This window comes from Mus caroli, unplaced genomic scaffold (genome assembly GCF_978045245.1).
Source record: "Mus caroli unplaced genomic scaffold, Mus_caroli_1 scaffold_4, whole genome shotgun sequence".
NCBI lineage: Eukaryota > Metazoa > Chordata > Mammalia > Rodentia > Muridae > Mus > Mus caroli.
In genome coordinates, this window is record NW_028227259.1 from 2,199,938 (window position 1) to 2,221,682 (window position 21,745).

At 40.4% G+C, this 21,745-nt stretch overlaps 1 protein-coding gene across 7 annotated transcripts in view; it reads right to left on the reverse strand.

Moving 5' to 3' along the window:
• Positions 1–21,745, reverse strand: part of Cdk14 (cyclin dependent kinase 14) — a 648,997-nt gene that overhangs the window by 210,198 nt on the left and 417,054 nt on the right. For all 7 annotated transcript variants that reach the window (XM_021162869.3, XM_029477257.2, XM_029477253.2 and 4 more), the window contains one exon: positions 18,965–19,058. In XM_021162869.3, coding sequence (XP_021018528.1) covers positions 18,965–19,058 — 94 coding nt within the window. The remainder of the gene's footprint in view (positions 1–18,964; positions 19,059–21,745) is intronic.

Genomic DNA, 21,745 nt, shown 5'->3' on the forward strand with positions numbered 1-21,745 from the left:
CCAGGAAGGGTGGTACATGCCTTTAATCCCAGAGGACAAAGGCAAGTCATCCTCTGAATTCAAGGCCAGCCTGGGACAGTACAAGTTCCAAGACCAGGCGTGGTGGCACACACCTTTCATCTGAGCCACACCTTCAGCTAGAAGGACTATGGAAGAAGGAAGGCCTCTTTCTTTTCTGCCTGCTTGCACTTACTTTCCAGCACATCTTTTGGAATCTACTTGTTCAGGATTCCAGCTTATATAGAAGACCAGTTGAAACACTCTGCCTCCTAGGATTGAGCAACTACTCAATTCTTGGACTTCCCATTCACAGCTGCCCATTGTTGGGTTAGTTGGACTATAGACTGCAAGGCATTCCAGTAATTTAATTTAATCTACAGAGACTTTTCACTAAGTTCTGTGACTCTAGAGAACCCTGACTAATATACCCACACAAACTGGATTGACATGTAGCTTCTAAAACAAAATTTGAAGATTTATATGAAATGAGTAAGAAAACCATCCATGACTGAAATATGTGGGGGAAAAAAAAAAGAAAACAAGCTGAAATAATGCTTGTTGCACTTTTGGAAATCAGCAAAGATACTACCCTCAAATGTATGCTGTTTAGGAACTGACTGCCTGTGATGAGAGCAAGGACATGCATGGGCTTTTTATGGGAGCTACTAAGGATTACAGTAAAACACTGACCAAGCTTGGCTTCTCAATATACACACTTCTGAAATCTACTGGGATGTGGAATGCTTTTTAATTTAGGAAGTCATAAAAGAAGAGAAGATCTGCAGGCGTGGTGTTGAGTGCCAGAAATCCCACCTCTCAGAAGGCTGAGGCTGGAGGATCACGCAGCACTGTCACGAGTTTGAGCTTGGCCTGGTCTACATAGCAAGGCTACAAACACAAGCATCAAAAGACAAGAGAGGATCGAATGAATGTAAGTAGAACCGTTTATTGATTTAGAGAAAAAATAATAACAATGATGGGATATGACCAAATTAAGAAAGTGAAACTGGTGATACAAATGTTGATAGTAAGGGATTCGTGTCAAGGGGCTCGTGTGCTTTCTGTGGTATATAAACAAAAGCACGTGCCAAGGCCTGCTCCTCAGTACTCCTCTGCCCTTCCTGCTAGAGTCCAAGACTCTGGACAGATACAGCTTATACAGCAGGTGGGATGAAATATTAAGAATAATTCAAAGAGAACTTCTGGAGAAAGATGATTTCAGCCTCAGGATTTATTTTTAAGAATTAAGGAATGCCATGGGAAGAAAAACTCCAAGTTCTTTTTCATAATGAAATCGGCCTGGCTATGCCTATTCTGAGCACTGCCAGCAGGCAGAAACAAGCCGTCTCCAGCCATCCTGCTGTTCAGGGCACTGCCTGTCTGCAGGGTCCAGCAGGGTCCACCCACAGGGATTGCTGGCACGATCTTGGGTAGAGATGTCTGGATTAGTCTGTAGCCATCACTGCCTCTAGGACGGACAAGGATAAGACTGGATGTCTTTATGAACTACTTCAGATCTTAAACCACAGCCGCCCACATCACCATCTGTTGAGTGCCATGTGGACGAAAAAAAATGCACGCTGGTCCTAAAAATACTATTTGCCTTACATGGAACAATCCCTGCCGGCTCTGCTCCCTGGCCTCTGTTTTATATAACATTAATTAGAGATGCTAATTCTGTGTCAGAATGGTACTGCAGCCACACCCTGGAATGTGAAATCCTAAACCTTCAGGTTCTGCCAAAATGTGTCACTGCATCCAAGTGCAACAAATTCAGTTGGAATTTTTATATTCCATGGCTCCCTGACTGCAAGTCCACAGAACTGGAGTTGTAATCATTCCAGACACATAATTGCCACCATTAAACCATGCTATGTAAGCCTGCTTTTGTCACCTGTTAGTCAATAATAACATTATACGTATTCATGTGTATTTGAAAAAGAAAAAGCTTTTGAAAATTTCAGCGAACGTTCATGAAACTAATATATATACACGTATGTATGTATTACAAACTCTCTCTCTCTGCTTTCAGTGCAACACTATCAAGCTCCAAGCATCTCCCTGTTACACTTCCCTCTTTCCAGAAGAAGACGTGCTATCAGCTTTACTACATAAAAGATGTGTAAGGTACCCTAGAGGAGAAAGGAGTTTGGTCAGGAGTCCATAGCAGTGCACTGGCCACCTAATAATGTTCCATTTCCAGCACTGTAGGCCTCTCCAGCATCACGTGCTTCTCCATCTTCCAAAAGCCAGCCAAGGACACAGGCTTGTGACTCTTAGCCTCCAGTCTCTGACCTGCAGTTGTGGTCCAGCTCTGGCCAAGCTCCCGCCTCCCAACCAGCCCTTTGCCTCTCCTGTCCCAGCTCTGTGAACACCTCTCTTCTGTTGTCTCCATCATGGATCTAGGTGTTGATCGCTCTTGACTTTGTTGATGTTTTCAATTAGTTTTGCTTTCAATTGCATATCTCTTCTTTGACATTTATTATTGTTTTCTTTCCCATTGCCTTTGATTTAATTCACTTCTATTCTCCTACTTCATAGAATAAACACATAAATCATCGATGTCAAACTTTTCCATTTCCCAGTGTAAGCTTTTAATGCTGTAAAATACTTCAAAGCCCGCTTTAGCTAACTGTCACACATTCTGATGGGTTGTAGTTGGAAGAATCTGTTTGATATCTTAATCAAAGTGCAATGCAAAAGTTATTAAAGGCTGTTAACATAATTTGACGTTCTGAATCCTATGTGAAAGTTTACTTAAAACCATTGTCTATTTTCTCTTTTAGGCAGACAATCTTCAGGAATTTTCTTTGAACAATTTTCTCTTATCATGATCTTCTATTATTTTGCAGGACTCTGGACAAAACTCTCCATGCAACCTCTAGGCCACGTCCTTAAGTAAAGGCTCCTGAGTGCTGCAGTGGTTTTTCAGTTTCAACCAGGTGAATGATGGCAATACCCAAAAGAGCGAGAGGGGCTGTGGACACGAGAGATGCCAAGGCTGGATAATGTGTGGAGCACAGCCTCGGGACATTTAGCAGTTTGCATTACACAGATGAAATAAATCCTCAGTTTTCTGAGATACACCATTGTTGTCTCTCTGGAAGTCTACCACCTTACAGGCTAACTCACGCAGGCTGGCACCTGTGAAAATGAGAGGGCTCAGGCAGGAAGGACGGGGAGCTGAGGTGGAAAGCAATGGCGACAGAATGGGTTCTTAGAAAAAGGCATGGTGAAGTGTGGGCCAACTCAGCATCCAGTTTAGGAATGGGGAGATTTGTCTGGTTCACTGGGTTAGGCTAAGGAAAGGGTGATGATTCAGAATGATTCTTAAATTGCTGACTTTAGTTTCAATGGGTACTGCCATTTACTGAAATGTGCAGAGCAAGTGTGAGTTATTTCATGTGTGACACATCAGAAGTAGCGACTAAGAATGGCTACATCTTGGATTCTTATTAGACATGAAGAGGGTGGATTACTAAGTAGGCCACAGGATTGCTACCATGTGCTACCATAACATACTTCCTGGACTTTCTCCCTGGCCACAATGGAAGGCCCCAGGATAGAAGGCCAGTGTCTTATTTATCTTTGCATCTTGAGTCCTATTAAAATAAACAATCTTGGGTAGACATGTCATAAACATTTATTGATTTAATTTACAATTAGCATTAGTAAAAGAAATGCCAAGCTGTGAACTATGGAAGAGGCCACTATGGGGTTAAAATGCCTACCTAGGCAGCACAACTGATTTACATAACAAATAGCTAAAGGAACTCAGAAGTTGACAATAAACACTTTTATGGAAACGATGTTTTGAGACATACAGGGAACTTTATGACTTTAATTTCAAACTGCTGGAGACATTAAGACAAAAATTTAAATATGGTGGAGAAAGCTGAACAATTCTGGTGGTTCTCATGGGATGTTTCTGGAAAAGCTTTTTTTACCCTAAATGTTCATTTGCATGGTAGGGGCAGGAATCAAAAAGGTGGGATTTGGGAGTCTCCAAAGATTATCAGTGAAATTTCATTTTAAGGAGGAACAAAAATCTTCTGCTTCTGCTTCTCTTCTTCTTCCTCTTCCTACTCTTCTTCCTCCTCCTCCTCCTTTTTAAAAATTTATTACGTATTTTCTTCATTTATATTTCCAATGCTATCCCAAAAGTACCCCATACCCTCCCTGCCCCCACTCCCCTACCCACCCACTCCCACTTCTTGGCCCTGGCGTTCCCCTGTACTGGGGCATATAAAGTTTACATGTCCAATGGGCCTCTCTTTGCAGTGATGTCCGACTAGGCCATCTTTTGATACATATGCAGCTAGAGTCAAGAGCTCTGGGGTACTGGTTAGTTCATAATGTTGTTCCACCTATAGGGTTGTAGATCCCTTCAGCTCCTTGGGTAATTTCTCTAGCTCCTCCACTGGGGGCCCTGTGATCCATCCAATAGCTGACTGTGAGCATCCACTTATACTCTGGTTTCTCTTCAGATCATATAAATCTTTCACCTTTTACTCCTTCTTGAAAGCTAAGGATACTCTAACCTCATTCTATAGGTGAAGAAAGTGAACTCTACTGTTCTTTAGTAAGATTTCTCTTTTAAAATGCTTATTACCATATTTACAGATTTTTCATCTCCTGGAACTATGAACTTCATACCTTTATAATAAATGGTCAAACTGCATCAGTTTTTCCCCTTTGGCTTTAACATCGCATAACACATACAACAGGCCCTTCTAATATCTCTATCAGATTAAAGCTCTTGACAGCATATTATGGCCATGTTATTTTAATAGAGATAATGCATTATATCCAAGTCAGCCAACTTTGCTCCATGAACATGGCCAGGAGAACACACAAATTATTGGGTATATCCTAATTTTCCTCCTATGCATTTAGTAGGATTGCATACTAATAGGAGTTGGACAGAGGATAAAAAGACATGAATGTTTAACTCTGAGAAAAATACTGCCTTAACCAATAAAAGAAAAACCAACAAGTGGAACCATTATTGGAGGTTCCTTCAAGGTTATTTCCATTTTCATTAGATCATTTATTCAGCAGGTCTGGCTACAACATGCCATGGAGAGAATTTCATCATTAGATTTATTTTTTACCTACCCAGTAAATGTTTTATCTTTCATCCAAACTGACAGGCTGGTATTATCAAAGCTACATAACCTGAGAATCATTAGCCAGGGTAAAATTTCTTTTTTTCATTATTTTATTTTATTTTTTGGTAGAACACACAGACCTTAGGGGTAAGCTATCGGCCAAGATATGCCTTCAAATTCTTACCCGGCTTCCCGTAGGGAAGAAAGGAGGTAATTAATCTGTCATCCTAGATGTCGTACTGTGTCTCTACAGTATTTAAAAGCCGATTTCACTGCGATAAAATTTTGTCATAAATAGAGGAACTAGGACAAAAGAAAAGGGACTGAAAGGGAGGCATTTTTAACCAAAACTTGCTCAACAGCATACGAGGGAATATTAATCTGAAGAGTTTTCAGATCTCAAGACTGTAAGAAAAATCTATAGCAGCCAACTGACTGAAGCAGTATTTCTGCTTGCTGATTCAGTTACATATTCTGAAAAAGAATCTGGGTTGAAGAGATTTAGAAACCAGTTGGTTTTTCAATGTGTAATCCGCTCAGCTAATATGCTGATCTGATGGCTTCCTGAAGCACATAGCAGCATTCTGAGTCAGTCCCTTCCAGTTACTCTTTAAAAGATGCTACTAAACATGGTGGCAATGTGGAAATGCCACTCATTTCCAGGGTTTAGAAGACATTGATTCCATGCCAAGCTTATCATATTTTATCTATCTCTTGCCCCATGCTGCCTCAACATTTTCAAAACTTTATTATTATTATTATTAATTATTTTCAAAGGCAGAGTCTTACTAAGTGTCTCTGGCTGGCCTGGAACTTGTTGTGTAGACCAGGCTAGTCTGGAAGGCACGGAAGTCCTGCTGCTTCTGCCTCCAGAGTGAGTGCTGGGATTGCCATGTGTAACACAGTGTGGTTCCTCTTGAGTCATCTTCAATCTCAGAAACAACAGGCTGATGGATAAACAAGTTTATGACTTGGGACTCAAACTGTCCCCAAGCAACAGGAGCCTGGAGGCTCTTATTCACCACCATAAGGCTCCACTGTAGACTATAAGTAATCATCTCATAAGAAACGGAGATGCCAGGGCTGACTTCTTATGAACACTTTGTAGAGCCAGACAGATCATTAGACCATACCATGACCAGCTAAGCATTCCTCTCTGCTCTGCCCTGACTCTCTCTCCAAGCGCACATCACTGCCTGGAAGAGGACTTGTGGCTGCTCGACTCACCACATGTGTTCTTCTTTCCCCATTCTCTAAATCTGTTTTCCACAATTACTCATCTCTTAATTAGCCTGTTGCCAAGGCCTGGTTGAGCCTGTTAGGAATGTAGAGGTGGTGTTTTTGACAGAAAAACTCCAGCAATAGTTGGAGAAAGAACCTCTTAAGACAATTTTTCATCTTTTTATCTTTTTGAAACATGTCCTAAGTATTGCTGAAGGCTGTTCTGAAGCGCAGAACAACCGCCAAAATATCAATCAGTGTATGTGGAAGGAATAAATAATTCAGTCACAAGAGCCACATCTTAAAGGCAGACTAATACTATTATGAATCTCAACGCAGCCACGCCCCTTCTAAAGTCTGATGGGACCTCAGTGCTATAAGCACAAGGCCTGGTACACCAGGCCTGGCTGACATCAGCAGAGACAGCATACACTGAATGGGTGTCATGGAGAAGCACAGAGTGACTGCTGCTTGGGAGGATCACATGAGAAGAGCTAGGGAGATACTGACAGGAAGGTTGACGTAATCTACTGAAGACACGTCTTTGATCTGGACACAAGGCTTTGAGCACTAAACACTCTATATTTGTCAAACTCAGGTCTTGAGCTGTGGGCATAGCAAGCGAGTCAAAAACAGTTCTCAAACATTATTCAGCGCAGTAACTTTTGAGCAAATGGATTGCAAGCAGTTGACTTATGAAAACAAAACAACCCCCTAAATTAACCCTCCAGCTTGGCTTTTCTTTTCTTTTTTTTTTTTACAACATTTTCATAAACAAAATAAAATAGAACTCAAATATATATATATATATATATATATATATATATATATATATGTATGTATGTATCTTTTAGGGAAATCAAAGCTATTTGACTTGTGGAGCTCATTCATTAGTTTTTAAAACTGCTAAAAGGATAAAGTTTTGTACAGAATTGCAGTCCCAGTATTTATAATATAGAGACAACAAGGTCAGTAGGTCAGTTTGAGGCTAGCTTTCTATACCTAAGACCCTGTCTCGAAACAAACTAACAAAACAACAAAAATGCTAAAACAATAGTAATGGTAATCCAGTATCTCTACGGGTCAAAATCACTTGTGTTTGAAAGAAATAGGTCAATTCTGATCTTAAAACTCCAAGGCAAAGCACTATTTTTCTATTAATGTTACTGAGTTTTGTGCTGAGGGACAATGTGGCCAAGCATCTTTTGGAGGTAAGGGTGTTAGAGGAAAAATGAATGTTCCATTTCAGCAATTCACACCAAGTTAACCACCAAGGAAGAAAAATCATCAGTAACGTCCTCCTATCTCAGGCCCTGTCCCGAGCACAGAGAATAGAGGTGTATTATTACTACTCCTATTTATTACTGTTAATTATTACTAAATTTATTTATTTAGTGTATTCCAAAGAGGGAACATGAACTTTCCAAGCAGGATGTGGTGGGAGTCCACTGTTTCTTCTATCATGTGGGTCAAGAGGATTGAACACACATCACTGGGTTGGGGATAGAGCCATCTCATCTACCCTGAACACATCTTTGGATGCTTCAATTTGCACTCATAGCTACATCCTTGGTTCTTTCAATTTAGAGATTGGTACTTATGGGTCCTTTAGTTCCCACACCCTTACCATAGCTGTTCGTGGCAGGCAAAAATATTTTCACTATCAAAGTGTCTACTCCTGTCCATGCCATATCTTATTTAATGAAAGAAGAGACCATCAGCGCAAAAGATAATGAACTATGTTAACAGTATTTTCGCAATTTATTATGGATACCATCCTTTTCTCTTTGAGTATATATCGTTTTAAGACCACAGGAAAACTGAGTGGAAGATATATAGAGTCCCCGTAAATATTATTTTTAAATTTATTGCAAAAACTGAACTTACCCACTTCGAAAGATCAAACATTATCTTACATTTGCTTCTACATGCTAAGAAGGTGGTTGTAATTTCCCTAAATACATTTATCATTTTGTATCTAATTCAGCACTGTGGTATATCAGGAAGACCAGCATTATGAAATGGATAGTTCTCTACAGTTCCTGATTATTTATCTCTAGAATGGAGTTTTACTATAAAGAAGAAAATTTGTAAATAATATATAGTCATAATTTTAGCTTCTTAATTACCTCAGAGTAGCGCTCTATTCAAAAGAAAGTTTTTCAAAAGAATATCGAATGAAAACATCATTAAAAGTATAGAAATTGTTACTTCTGAGCATATCAAAGTCCCAAGTGATAAATCAGTTGACGCAAATGCTAGACGTGCACAGGATGCAATGTGCACACATCACTAGTCTTCATGAGCTGTGAGCACTCTTTCATTTGTCATGAGTGTGAAGAGACTCAGGAAAGATCTAATATTCCTGCTCAAAAAGGGGTTCATCAACACCTTTCAGCTGCTTGCTTTCTACCTGGCAAACATGAAACACTTTCATACTGAATTTTCCTTACACTAAATTGATAGTAATTTGTTCTACTGAACTCTGGTTCTGAATGTTAAATGTTATCTCTGAGGAGATGTTAGTAGAACTGGGAGCTACAAATGGAATAAAAAGGAGGAAAACAGCAACTCACATCTAATTTTTTAAAAAGTGGAAAGAAAGAAACTATATTTAAATTTTTATGTACTTCCTAAATGCACTCTACATAATTTTTCAAAATATGCATTTCAAAGAAGAGCAAAGACAGCTAGCTGATCATGATGGCTCAAATCTATAATTTCATTACTCAAGAGAGTAGGCAAGATGTTTGCCGTGAGTTTGAAACAAGAATGGTCTACACATTTTGAGCTTATAATAATGAGGTCATGAAGTGTCACAATAAATAAATTAATAAATTAATTAATTAAAACGAGTGAAAATCAATTTAAGAAATTCCACTGGCCACTACATAAATCTAAGAGTTACTATGTACGTAGTGTAAGGTGCATACCAGTGCCTGCAATAAACAAAGTACCCTAAAATAAATGAATAAAAGTAGCAACAGTAATAGTGTGAAGCAGGAAGTGAAGGGAAGTAGCTGGCAGGTTATGCAGGAACTACAGGTGAAGGAGAGGAAGCCTCCAGCTGGGGATTCAGATAACGTCACTGCAGGACAGGGGCCATGGCTAATATTTAGAATGATGAATTGTGTTTAGACAAATATGTAGCTGTTAAGCATAAAGGCTGGATAGCACAGGACGTGTCCCTGTGGTGGTGTGAATGAGAGATGTGCCTTCACCACTGGGTTCCTATGTTTAAATAGTTGACTCCAGTTGGTGTCACTGTTCTGGAAGATTATAAAATCTTTAGGAGGTGGACCCTTGCTAGAAGAAGTATGCTACTGGGGGTAATCTTTTAGGGTTTATAAACTCACCCCCACCATCGTCTCCATCTCCCCATCCTGCCCCCTCTGATCCTTTTGTGTGGGTGAAATGTCATCTGCTAGCCAGATATCCGCTCCTCCCTGGATATTATGGACACTCCCTTCAGAGCCATAAGGCAAAATAAACGCTTTCTTTTGGTCATCCCATTTTTATCATAGCAACAGGTAAGTAACTAATACAGTCCCTCAGCCAGTTCTTGCCTGATCACAGGAACTGACAATCATGATGGATAACGTGTGCTAATCCTGGTATTTGGCCTTTTCCTGGAGAAGATGACACACTGCATGTATACTGTATACATGTAGTTATTAAAACATCCATAGAAAACCTTTGTTTAGATTAGTTACTATGCTAAGAGAAAAAAAATATCCTGGCACATTTATGTGTTATACTTAACACGTTTCTAGTACAACGGACCTAACAGACAGACTCTGGGAAGAATACAAATTGCCAAAGCATGCGCACAGTCTGGAAGATGTAGGGCTACCACTGTCGGAAGACAAGAGATATGGAGCATGAGTCACTTCCAACGTCACGTAGCCTGTTAACTAGATAGAAATTATTCTCTAAGGGACATGCTCCAATGACTCAGGTAGATTATTTTATAAGATAAACTTTAATCAAACAGTCACCGACTCTTATTAAACTATGGAATAATGTGACTTGAGAGATCAAGCGAGGGTAAGTTTGAGGAAGATCTGTTTCCTTGCAGAGGTTTGGGCAGGAGAAGACGGAAGGTCCCTTTTCTTCATGAAAAGATTAATAGCCAAGACAGAGTCACTCAGAAGGGTAAACTCTTCAGGAGAAGAAGGGAAGGGAAGTAACAAAATCAAGGTAGGAAACACATTATTAATCAAGAATTGCAAGAGATGAGTATGGGGCTGGAGCAGGCTGTTTGGGAATCTTTATTACCTCCTGTATGTAATACTGGGTACAGAAGAACATTAAAAAAAAGTGACAATTTTTAAATATCAAGTTTTAATATTTGTTAAATTTTATGTGTATGAATATTTACCTACATGTACGTACACTACTTGCATGTCTCGTGCAAGTGGAGGTCAGGAGAGGGCTTCCTGGAATTGGAGTCAGTGGTTGTGAGCCATCATGTGGATGATAAGAACAGAACCCTGGTCCTCTGAAAGAGCTGAAAGGGCTTCAAACTGCTGAGCCACCTCTCCAGCCTCAGAAAGAACAGTCTGTGTAACTTAGTCTGACAAGTGCTACATATCTGCAGATTCTACCTACTAGAAACAAGACACTAGATCCAACCCAGTGGTTGGAGTTGAAGGGGAGCCATCTCAGAAGATGACTGTACAAGAAAAAAGTTCTTAGGAACAAAGATTTGTTTCCTTACCAGTGGAAATATATTTACAAATGAAGGGAAAAAGGCCCTGAAAGGTAGAATTTGAGTTATACTCCAATTCCTGTACATCCCAAGATTTTACAAAGTGTCACCGCCCCCTCAGATGTGTGTGCCCTGCTACAGCAGAATCTGAGCAGGTTTTTCAGTCAGGCACATCCGTGAGCTCGCCAGTGCAAATGGGAGAAAGGATGGTGAGCAATGGAAGTGCCCTATGGTCTGAAAGCAATAAGGTGACAATTCACACTTCCACATTCATCACAGGTGACGCCATTGTGGTGGCTACAATGAGCCTTGGATAAATGGAAATAAAAGCAGGCATTTGAATCGATGGCTGACAGAAGATGGCTCCCTAAAATGTTGTCTACCAGCCTGACATGATTTAATGAAAATTGAGATAGCCAGTGTAGCAATTTTAAACAATGGTCCCATTATTTTGACACATGCCTTTCCTAAAATTGCAGACTATGTCCCCTCTGGACTTTGGGAGATATATGACTGCTTTGCTCAAGAGAGACAGGGTAACTATGTGACTTCCAGGGTTGAGTTTAAAAAGACAGAGTATCTTCTGCTTCTTTGGGATACCTGCTGTTAGAGACCAACCATTGTGTTGTTAGGAAGTCTAAGTCAGTCAAGTGGGAGGGACCCCCTGGAGATAGCCAGGACTCTACAGAAAGAAACTGAGTATTTGGCCAGTCTACTTGTTGCAACCAGCACTAGCCACAATTTCTCATCAAACTCCAGAACTTCCCAGGAAAGCCCTAATTGAGTTAGTTGAATTAGGAAAGAGAAATCTGTAAAATTTTTGGTATTGATTAAAAGCACAGTTTTGGGTTGGTTGCAGGATGAGACACAATTGGAATAGAAAAGTAGCTATATACCAACATACATCCATGTATTGACAAAATGGTAACATATTTATGATTGTACATAATATGTTTACTATATATTATTTTATATGTAATATAAAATGGAAACACATTCATTTAAACAAAAATACTCTATATCAATTATTAATTAATAAAGCAATTAATTGATTTCTTAATTGATAATAAAATAACAATATTAATTAACAAGCTATTAACTTAGAAACAGGTAATAAAATCATTCTGTTTCTATAACAATGTCTCAAATCAACCAAAGTTCTCAAAAGGTGGTCAGCATCCATCTTCATAGGTAACAATTATGGTCTCTTTCTGTTCCTGTGCTGAGAGAGTACTATATACCCTGTCAGGGTCTCCCTTCATTATCCTCTACGTTGTTATTTAAGTCTCTCCCCCTCTTTTTAAAGGCACCATCTACTCTCCCCATTCTCTCTGGCTTTTTGCAATACTTTGATCTATGCCTACCTCAATCTTCAGCATCATTTACAACTACTCTAAACTACATCATTTAAAAATATTTATGATGGCACTCCAGCCAGTGAAGCAGATTCGTCCCTTGATCAGTCATCATCAGGGAAGCTTCCTCCTATGGCAGACCGAAACAAGTACAGAGACCCATAGCCAGACATGCAGAGAGTGAGAGAGCTTGGGGCACTCAGCCCTTAACAGGATGTCTCCAAGGAATGCCTCCATGAAAGGGCTCATGAAACCCAATGGGAGAGGAGGCAAGAAAATTGTAAAAGGCCAGAGGGTGGAGGACACCATGCATAACCCTTAAAATCAGCAAAATCTCTGTACGTAAGAACTTTCAGAGACCCAGGCAGCATGCACAGGGTTTGCACAGGCCTGCACCAGATGGGGTCCTAGAGCTGAAAGGAGAAGTGGCAGAGGCTCCCATCCATGACCCAGGAGCAATTTCCAACTAAACCACATGCAAACAAAAATTTAGTTTCCTCCAAGGGAGTCTCACTGGGGAAATCAACTACACTTAAGGGCAGCTGCATGCCCAGCAGGAGACGGCCAGCAGAAAACCCACTCAGAGGCATCTTTGAAGGTTCCTTATCTCATGTCATATCATGACTTTTCTCCTTTTTTATTTTTAACATACATACACACACACACACACATACACATATATACACACTTACATATATACATATATATGTGTACACACACGCACACACACAATTTCTCCATTTAGTGTTTTTGTAGTATTCCTGAGTGTGCAAACAAATGGGTCTCTTTCTTGTGCTTTCCCGTGGGCTCTTTTCCTTCTAGTTGTTTGTGTTGTGCTATTCTTATGTATTAGCCTTTATTTATCTTTTTATTTTAATTATCCTTAGAATCCTGATTGTTTTCCAGTGAGAGACAGAAAGGGGGTCAATCAGGATGGGAGGGAAACTGTGTTGGAACTGGGAGGAAGAGAGGGAGAAGAAATCATAATTAGGATATATTATATGAGAAAAAAATGCATTTTCAATAAAAGGGAAAATATTTATGATGCAAAAACATGTAAGCATCGACTTAAAAGCTCTCAGGGTAAGACTAGCCCTTTCTTCTGACCCATCTCTCAGAGATGGCTGTGCTCACTGTCTTCCAGTATTTCCTGGCACGCTCACATAATGGAGCTGTAACCTGGCTTTACTAATCTGGCCTCCTAGAAGTATTTGCTCAGAAGTTCCAAACATGGTGTCTTCTCAACAGCCTCCTTAACCTCACTGGATTCCACAAGGCAGAGAACAAATGCTTCAGGCTCTAGTTCTGACACTCAAAATCAGTGAGCTCAGGCTCTCTGTACTCGGGCATTCTTCTGTCTCCTCTGAGCCAACATCTGCTCTTCCAAATAGACACATTTCTCACTTTCTTCAATCTGTGCCAACTCTCGTGGTGAGCTGACTCAGAGCCCCTATCTCCAACTGTCACATAACTCCAGCCTAAGACATTCACCCAAGTGCTGTGCAAATTCTCTTTGTTGATTCACTTAGTATTGATATGTACTATTATATGATAACCTATACTATCAAATATATTATATACTGTGCAGTTCACACAAAGCAAACACTTCCCGCCTGAGAACATGCTTCGTGTAAAGAAGGCCAAAGCAGTGAGCATGTCAGTCAGAACTCTCTTTGATTGTGAACACTGCCCTTAGTGTAACAGATTTGGTCTTGAGAAATTTCATTATAATACTGTTGTTCTGAGCTACTCTTTCTGCCTGAAATGCTTGCATCCCTAGTATCTTTATGCTTCTGCCTGCTAGTACCAACCTCGAGTCAATAAGTACCACCTCCATAGAAAATTCTGAACATGGTAAGGAAGCCAGTGTCTCCCAAAGCAACAGCTGAAGTATAGCATCTCCTTATTTTCTTATTTATTGTCTTCCCTTGTGGGAAGATTTTACTCATCAACAGTCCTGAAGAGTCTCCTGTGCATACACACACTGTGTCCACCCTGTTGTCCCTACTCCAGAGCTAAGACATCATCTCCTGAGTTTCTCCACATGCCCAGCCCTAGAAATATCTTAAACATCCACCTGCCTGAGGGATAATCTTGCAATACCATACATTTTTAGAATTAAAAATTTTGGTCAACAAGAGATGAATGCACTCAATTGCAAGCCTGATGATCATTTATGGCAGAAAGAGCTGACACCACAAAGTAGCCTTCCGATCTCCACATGTATACTGTAGCATGCATGTGTCTGAACACACACACACACAAATAAATAAAATTCAATAAAAATGTAACAATTACATGAAAGAACTCAAGCCATTTAGTTCATCCTCATTTTTGCAGATTTAGAAAGCACCACTCAATTCGAGAAAGCAGCTAACTCAAGGAACCCTCTTTCACTACTTTAATTAATATAAGATTCAGTATGATTGATGAGTCTTCCATCTGCCAATCCCAGCAAGCACCAGGAACTACATTCCTAAAAGTTCTTTTTTTTTTTTTTTTTTTAAAGATTTATTTATTTATTATATGTAAGTACACTGTAGCTGTCTTCAGACACTCCAGAAGAGGGCGCCAGATCTCGTTACGGATGGTTGTGAGCCACCATGTGGTTGCTGGGATTTGAACTCTGGACCTTCGGAAGAGCAGTTGGGTGCTCTTACCCACTGAGCCATCTCACCAGCCCCCCCTAAAAGTTCTTAATGTTTAACTGTCCTGAGAGCCATGGTCATATTTTCCATGGACTTCACCATAGCACACGATTCTTTTATACCACACTGTATTTAGAACTAGAGGGAAAGAGCTGAAACAGCCCAATGGAATGAGCTCATTTAAACAGAATCACAGCAATGATGGTACAAATCTCCGCCACCAACATTCCACCATGACTCTATAGCTGTTACAGCCAGTGGCTGAAAACACACTACCAGCTTTCCTGTACATTCCATATGGCTTCCCTAGCCCATTATGTAGTCACAGCATCAGCTTTCCATTCTTATAACCCTGGAAACAGCCACAACAAGTCCAAAAGACAGCAATTGGACTACTTCTCTGCAGTCCATTCAAACAGAAACAAGGGAGCTTAAGGAAGCATCTTGAAGCTTTAAAGCTAAATGAGATTTTCTTTTAAAACTATCTTACACACAGACACACACAGACACACACACAGACACACACAGACACATACACAGACACACACACATACACACAGACACACACACAGACACACACAGACACACACACAGACACACACAGACACATACACAGACACATACACAGACACACACACATACACACAGACACACACACAGACACACACACATTTAAATCCTGACTGACACATACGCTGATGAAGGTGAATATTTTAACCAATGTCACATAATATAAAATAGGTTAACAACTAGCAGATGAAATTCCACGGTGGGCTAGGAGACCTGGCAGGCAGAGATATGTGAGACAGTCAGGTTTATGGACATTCAAAGACTCTGGGCGAAAAAGACCAGGCCTGTAAAAGCAGAACCATGTGCCCCACCCCCGCCCCGCTCCCCCTTGTCACCACTACTGTACTCTGGCCATGAGCCACATAAACCCGGAAGCATCTACCAAGGATTCTGACAGCTGTGCACGTCCCCTTCCCATTTGCTCAGCTGTTCTGAAGTGAGAGACAGATATTCCGAGGGTTCTACCATGGGGCTTCTTATCTTCAAGCCAGAATAATGTGTTCAGAATACAAATTCTTCTTCTTAGTTGTGAATTTTGTCACTTACCTAAATGAACCTATCTGCTGCTCGTGTTTTACAGCTAATGGAGGTGAACAGAACACACAGGGTTATATCTTAGGACAGGCAATGCGCAGGACGGAAAACAAACTGTTCCTCCCCTAGGCCAGCAGAGCTGCTCTTTAGGAACTTGGTGAATATGCACATGTAATTCCACTTGCTTTGAATAGGTCCTGTACAAATTCTACCACGTTTCTTCCTGTCTTGCATATGAACATCATGAATTCAAGGAAAATGATTTAATGGGAAATTGCAGGTGGAAGGGATGTCGGCTTGCTGTACATGCCAACATGGTTGTGGTGCACTGAAAATGAATGAATTGGATTTGTTAAAAATGTGACCTGCTCTCTCCCACAGAGGAGGGAGGACACACAAAGGAAGGAAGACAGAAAGACTTTCATTGACCGATCTTTGCTGCCGTGTACATTTTTAATAAAGACTCAGTATGTGGGAAGTAATTACAATGACTATCTTCAGTTACAAGATATTAATTGTGTGCTCCACAGTTATTAACCACCTTTAAACATACAGTTTATAGGCAAGTGAATGGGCTTAATCCTGATATTAAGACACAAAACAAACCAAATAATCCGATGTTTCACGACTTTCAAAGTTGATTGTCTCCTTGACAATGCTTTACCAGAGGCCTGATATACAACTGGCATTTAAGAAAAGAGGTGCTGGCAGTTTCTAGCAGGTGCCTGTTGGAGGAGACGTAATTCCCATTTAATAGCCATTTCGATTTAGGCCAGATATAAAAGGTCACTGAGGATAGAGGGTTTATCCCCCATCGAGTCCACCTTACTGAGTTTGTCTAGCATCCTTATCCAATGATCAACAAACCCTAAGAGGGGATTTCTTAACATGCTATAAAGCTACATTTGCAAATGTCAACAGTCCAGATGAGAATATGAAATATTTAGGATTAATGACATTTGATGTCCAAAGTTCCTAGACTACTTCTTTTGATTTTTTCCCCCTAATTCTTCAGGGCAAAAAATACTGTCAATTAATTCTAAATCAGTCATCTTCCAGAAAAGATAACCTTCAGCTTCTAACTATCACAGGACATTTTATCTTAAAGAGCATTATGTACATCAAGTGTCTGTGCGAAATGAAACAGTGCCGTCCGTCGCTGCAGTGATGGTGGTTATCCGAATTCACAGATCTCTGTGCTCCAGGGAGAGAAAATCCTGCTCCGGTGCATCAGTGATCCCATGGGAAATTTGTAGTGATTTAGCTCTCTGGCTTATTAAGAGACTCACTATGGTTCAAAGGCCTCTGAATAAAATTTGAAAAACATTGCCATAAAATTAAGAAATGGGAGCTAAATCTCCATACAGAGAGAAATTAAAAAAAAAATGTCCCGTGATATAACTTATCTGTATTATACAAGCATTTCTAGAAGGAAATGCTGATGAGAAGCTCATTTTCTTAGTTTTATTGCTACACCATGTGATTCCTACTCATATAACTATTTGGGTTTACTTTGAACTCATTCTGAAATAATATACATGAAAAAACTAATCTTTTTAAAAAAGTTTTCTCATCTATTAATTTTATTTATTTTTTTTTTTGAGATAAAAAACTTGAATTTGCTATACTGTCAAAGTTGGCCTTGAAATCCTGATCCTTCTGTGTCTGCCTCCCAAACACTAAGGTTAAAGGTCACACACCTTTAACCTTATTATTTTACATACAAGAAAGTAATTCTTTTAGCATAAATCAAATTTAAAAACTTTAAAATACTATATAATTCTTGTTTCATAGGGTTCAGCATTAAAGGCTAACTAGAAACTTAAGAAATTAGTCTCTTATATTAGGGATATAGGCTCATAATAGCTCCATGGTTAAAGCAGTTGCCACATGAGCAACTGAAGGTTGTGAAAATATCAGTGAGGGTTCCTTATACCCTTGCCTCAGCTTCGCATGTTAACTCTTTACCCAGAACATTTGCCACAACTAAAAACACACATTGGTACATGGACATTGCCTAAATCCCACATTTCATGTGGACCTCACTAATTTTTCTCCATTAGGTTTCAATGCTCCAGGGGTCCACCCATGAGGCCACATGACTGAGTTGCCACATCCTCCTGGCTTCCCCTCTGGATTGCAGTAGGCTTTCAGACGTCCGTGCTTTTGATGACACCAGCAAGTTTTGAATAGTATGAGTCAGTGGTCCTGTAAAATATCTTGCATTTTGGATCCATGTAGTACGTATTTCATAGTTAGGATAGACTTACAGTTGGAGGAAGAAGATGACCGACGTGAGGCACATTTTCCTCAGATTATCTCTGGAGAACATGCCACCATGTGACTTCTCAGAGAGGAGAGCCATCTTAAGGACCTTGTTGAGGCAAATTTTGCCTAGTCTTCTCTGGAAGGTCACCATGCCCTCCTCACCTTCCATTTTCCATACTCAGTGCTACTGAAGACAGTAATCCAAGCCCACAGAACTCATGTGGAGGGTGGTATGTAGGTGATTCACATCTTCTTGAAAGATGGAGTTACTACTCCTGCATGTTCACGGACAGCCCCTCATTCTATGAGATGTCCCGAGTCTCACTCATTCTTACTATTTTATCATTTTATTCTTCACATATGAGAATTTAAAAGGAAACTAGTCAATGAATTCCCTGCTTCATAAAGGCAAAAAAAAAAAAAAAAAGCTAGAACTCAATGTGAAAATGGACAAACATATTTTAAAATATTTCCAGCAGTTCATTAAGTCACCAAGTAACTAATTAGAAACAAGTTTTTCTGAGAAGCACTTTGTGCAGAACTTACCAGAAATATCCGTTCAAGTTGATCCTGAATGTCTTTCATTCCTGGAAACGCAGCAACTCCTTGGATCATCTCAACGAAGATACAGCCAACTCCCCTGAACAGAGAAGAATCATTATAAAAGCTGCTATAATTCTGCTTAGAAAACCAAATCAGAGATTAGGATGTCCTGGCCCCAGGGAAGAGGCAATGAATAAATAACTCTTGATGATCAATCAAAGCTGTGAGATACACCTAGACCCACATTCTGTGCCTGACTGTTTCTGTTGACCCGGGAGGACCCTAAACATGCTCAGCCACGCTGGTCCTGAAAACAATGGACATGAATGAAGCAGCAGCAGGTCTCAGGAGTTTCCTCATGTTGCAGGTGAGAAAGTCCTTGGCTGGGCACAGGGAAGCCTCTGGGGTGGGGTCCTGTCCCAACACCTTTTCCAGCTACGTTTCACAGACTCGTAATAGGCTGCACTTTCAGCTGCCAGTGGTTCTGAATGTGCTCTAAACCAGCATCACCTGGGAAACTTTTAAAACCCACAAATGCTCTAACCACAAACCCCGAAGATTCTGTCCAGACATGAGCTGCTGAAATGGTTCAGGGCAGCTATGTCCAGGGTTGCTGAGTTAGACTCATCCCATGCCAAACAGAAATGCTCACCTTCTCATGTGTTTGCTCTTGAGCTCTAAATCCAACCCAACCTCTAATCCTGGAGAGGACATGATAGTCTTCTCCTCATGAGCTTGGTAGAATGCCCTTTCTCAATGCAGCTATCATCCAATGAACTCAAACTTGCCACCTCCCTGAACTGCCATGCTCACAGTCCCTATCCACACATAGGCAAACAGCTAGTCAATCGCAGTCTCTATCCACAGTACAGGCAAACAGCTAGTCAATCGCAGTCTCTATCCACAGTACAGGCAAACTGCTAGTTAAATACTTGTGCTTAGCTTTGTGAGAACAAGTCATTTGGAACAACATGGCAGGAACCTGAAATAAACCAAGAAAAGAAGTACCAATGGCAAAGAAGTAGTATAAACCTGTCATTTCTTGCACATGAAGACCTCTGACCCCATCTGGTTCCTGCCTGCAGGAGACAGGATGTACAGACAGCTTGGTAATTTTTTTTTTTTTTATCTCTCTACTTTAGAACCATTCTCTGTCATTTTTAATGTTTCTATCTTCAACATGTTTAGGCTTCCTGACTGACAATACAAGGCATCTGTCTTAGTCAGGGTTTCTATTCCTGCACAAACATCATGACCAAGAAGCAAGTTGGGGAGGAAAGGGTTTATTCGGCTTACACTTCCATACTGCTGTTCATCACCAAGGAAGTCAGGACTGGAACTCAAGCAGGTCAGGAAGCAGGAGCTGATGCAGAGGCCATGGAGGGATGTTCTTTACTGGCTTGCTTCCCCTAGCTTGCTCAGCCTGCTCTCTTATAGAACCCTAGACTACCAGCCCAGAGATGGTCCCACCCACAAGGGGCCTTTCCCTCTTGATCACTAATTGAGAAAATGCCTTACAGCTGGATCTCATGGAGGCATTTCCTCAACTGAAGCTCCTTTTTCTGTAATAACTCCAGCTGTGTCAAGTTGACACAAAACTAGCCAGTACAGCATCTCTTCAAATGCTGCACTGATTTCAATCTAGGGCAAGCAAACCATTGTATCCTTAACTTATGTCAGAATGCCATGGGGTAAAAGGCAAGTGACCTACTTCTGTACAGCTGTTCCAGTTGTTATCGCAGTTGTGATCAAGACTGTTTTGAATTAAAGTCATACATTAGTGGGAATGTTTTTCCCATAATGCATGCCACATAACTTCTAGTTAAATGCACACATAAGGGTTTATGTGCCAAAGTGACTGCACAAATCCCACATTACATCATAAACACAATTTCACTCAGAGAATGAGAATTAGTTTCATATCATTCTAGACAGATGGAACTCAGATGTCTGACTACATCTAGTTGAAATGCTAGTATGGTGGTTTTCTACATTTTTCTGCCAAGAATTCTTTTCAAGGTTATTGGCCCGTGTTTCCACTGCCTTCTTATTTAAGCTCACATTAAACATTGTGGATTTGGAATACCCACACCTTCCTGTTTGTACATAAAAATAAACTCTCTGCTGTCTGCCTTCTGCCTTTCTCATCTTGCTCCCATCCCCTGCAACACCGACCGAAGCCGACCACATCCTATGTGTGCAGAGCTGAGCTTGCCAGAGGGGTGGGGAGGTATCAGATACACGGTCAGGACTACCTACAGAATTTCTTTTACATCTACTTCTCCTAGTTTACATAATTTCCAGAATATGATACTTAGAGGACAAACCCACACTATAGTTCTGTTCAGTTGGAACAAAATGATGTAGTTAGCACTGCAGATTTTAAATGCTTGGCTGGCTGAGAGGTTGGGACATTCATTTCTAATGGATGTTTCATATTACATCATCTTTCTCAAAAACACTTAAGAGTACACTAATGAAGCTGAAAGAATTATACTTAATGACCATATAGAAATTATAATGCACAAGAAAATAAAGAGTAGAGCTACACACATATCAGTATTATTAATACAGAATTCTTTTTTGGTGGAATTGCCAAGCAGCAACAAAAGTCCTTTCATTCACATGAAGGAACTGCTCTGTCTCCCCTCCCCCCATTAGTTGCTGCTCCTTCAGCAGACAGAGTAAGTTGACAGCACTGAGTGGTTTGCTGAGAGCAAATCTATCTACTTATGCACTACATTTAAGAAGTGATGCTGTGCATGGGGCAATGTCTTCTTTGTG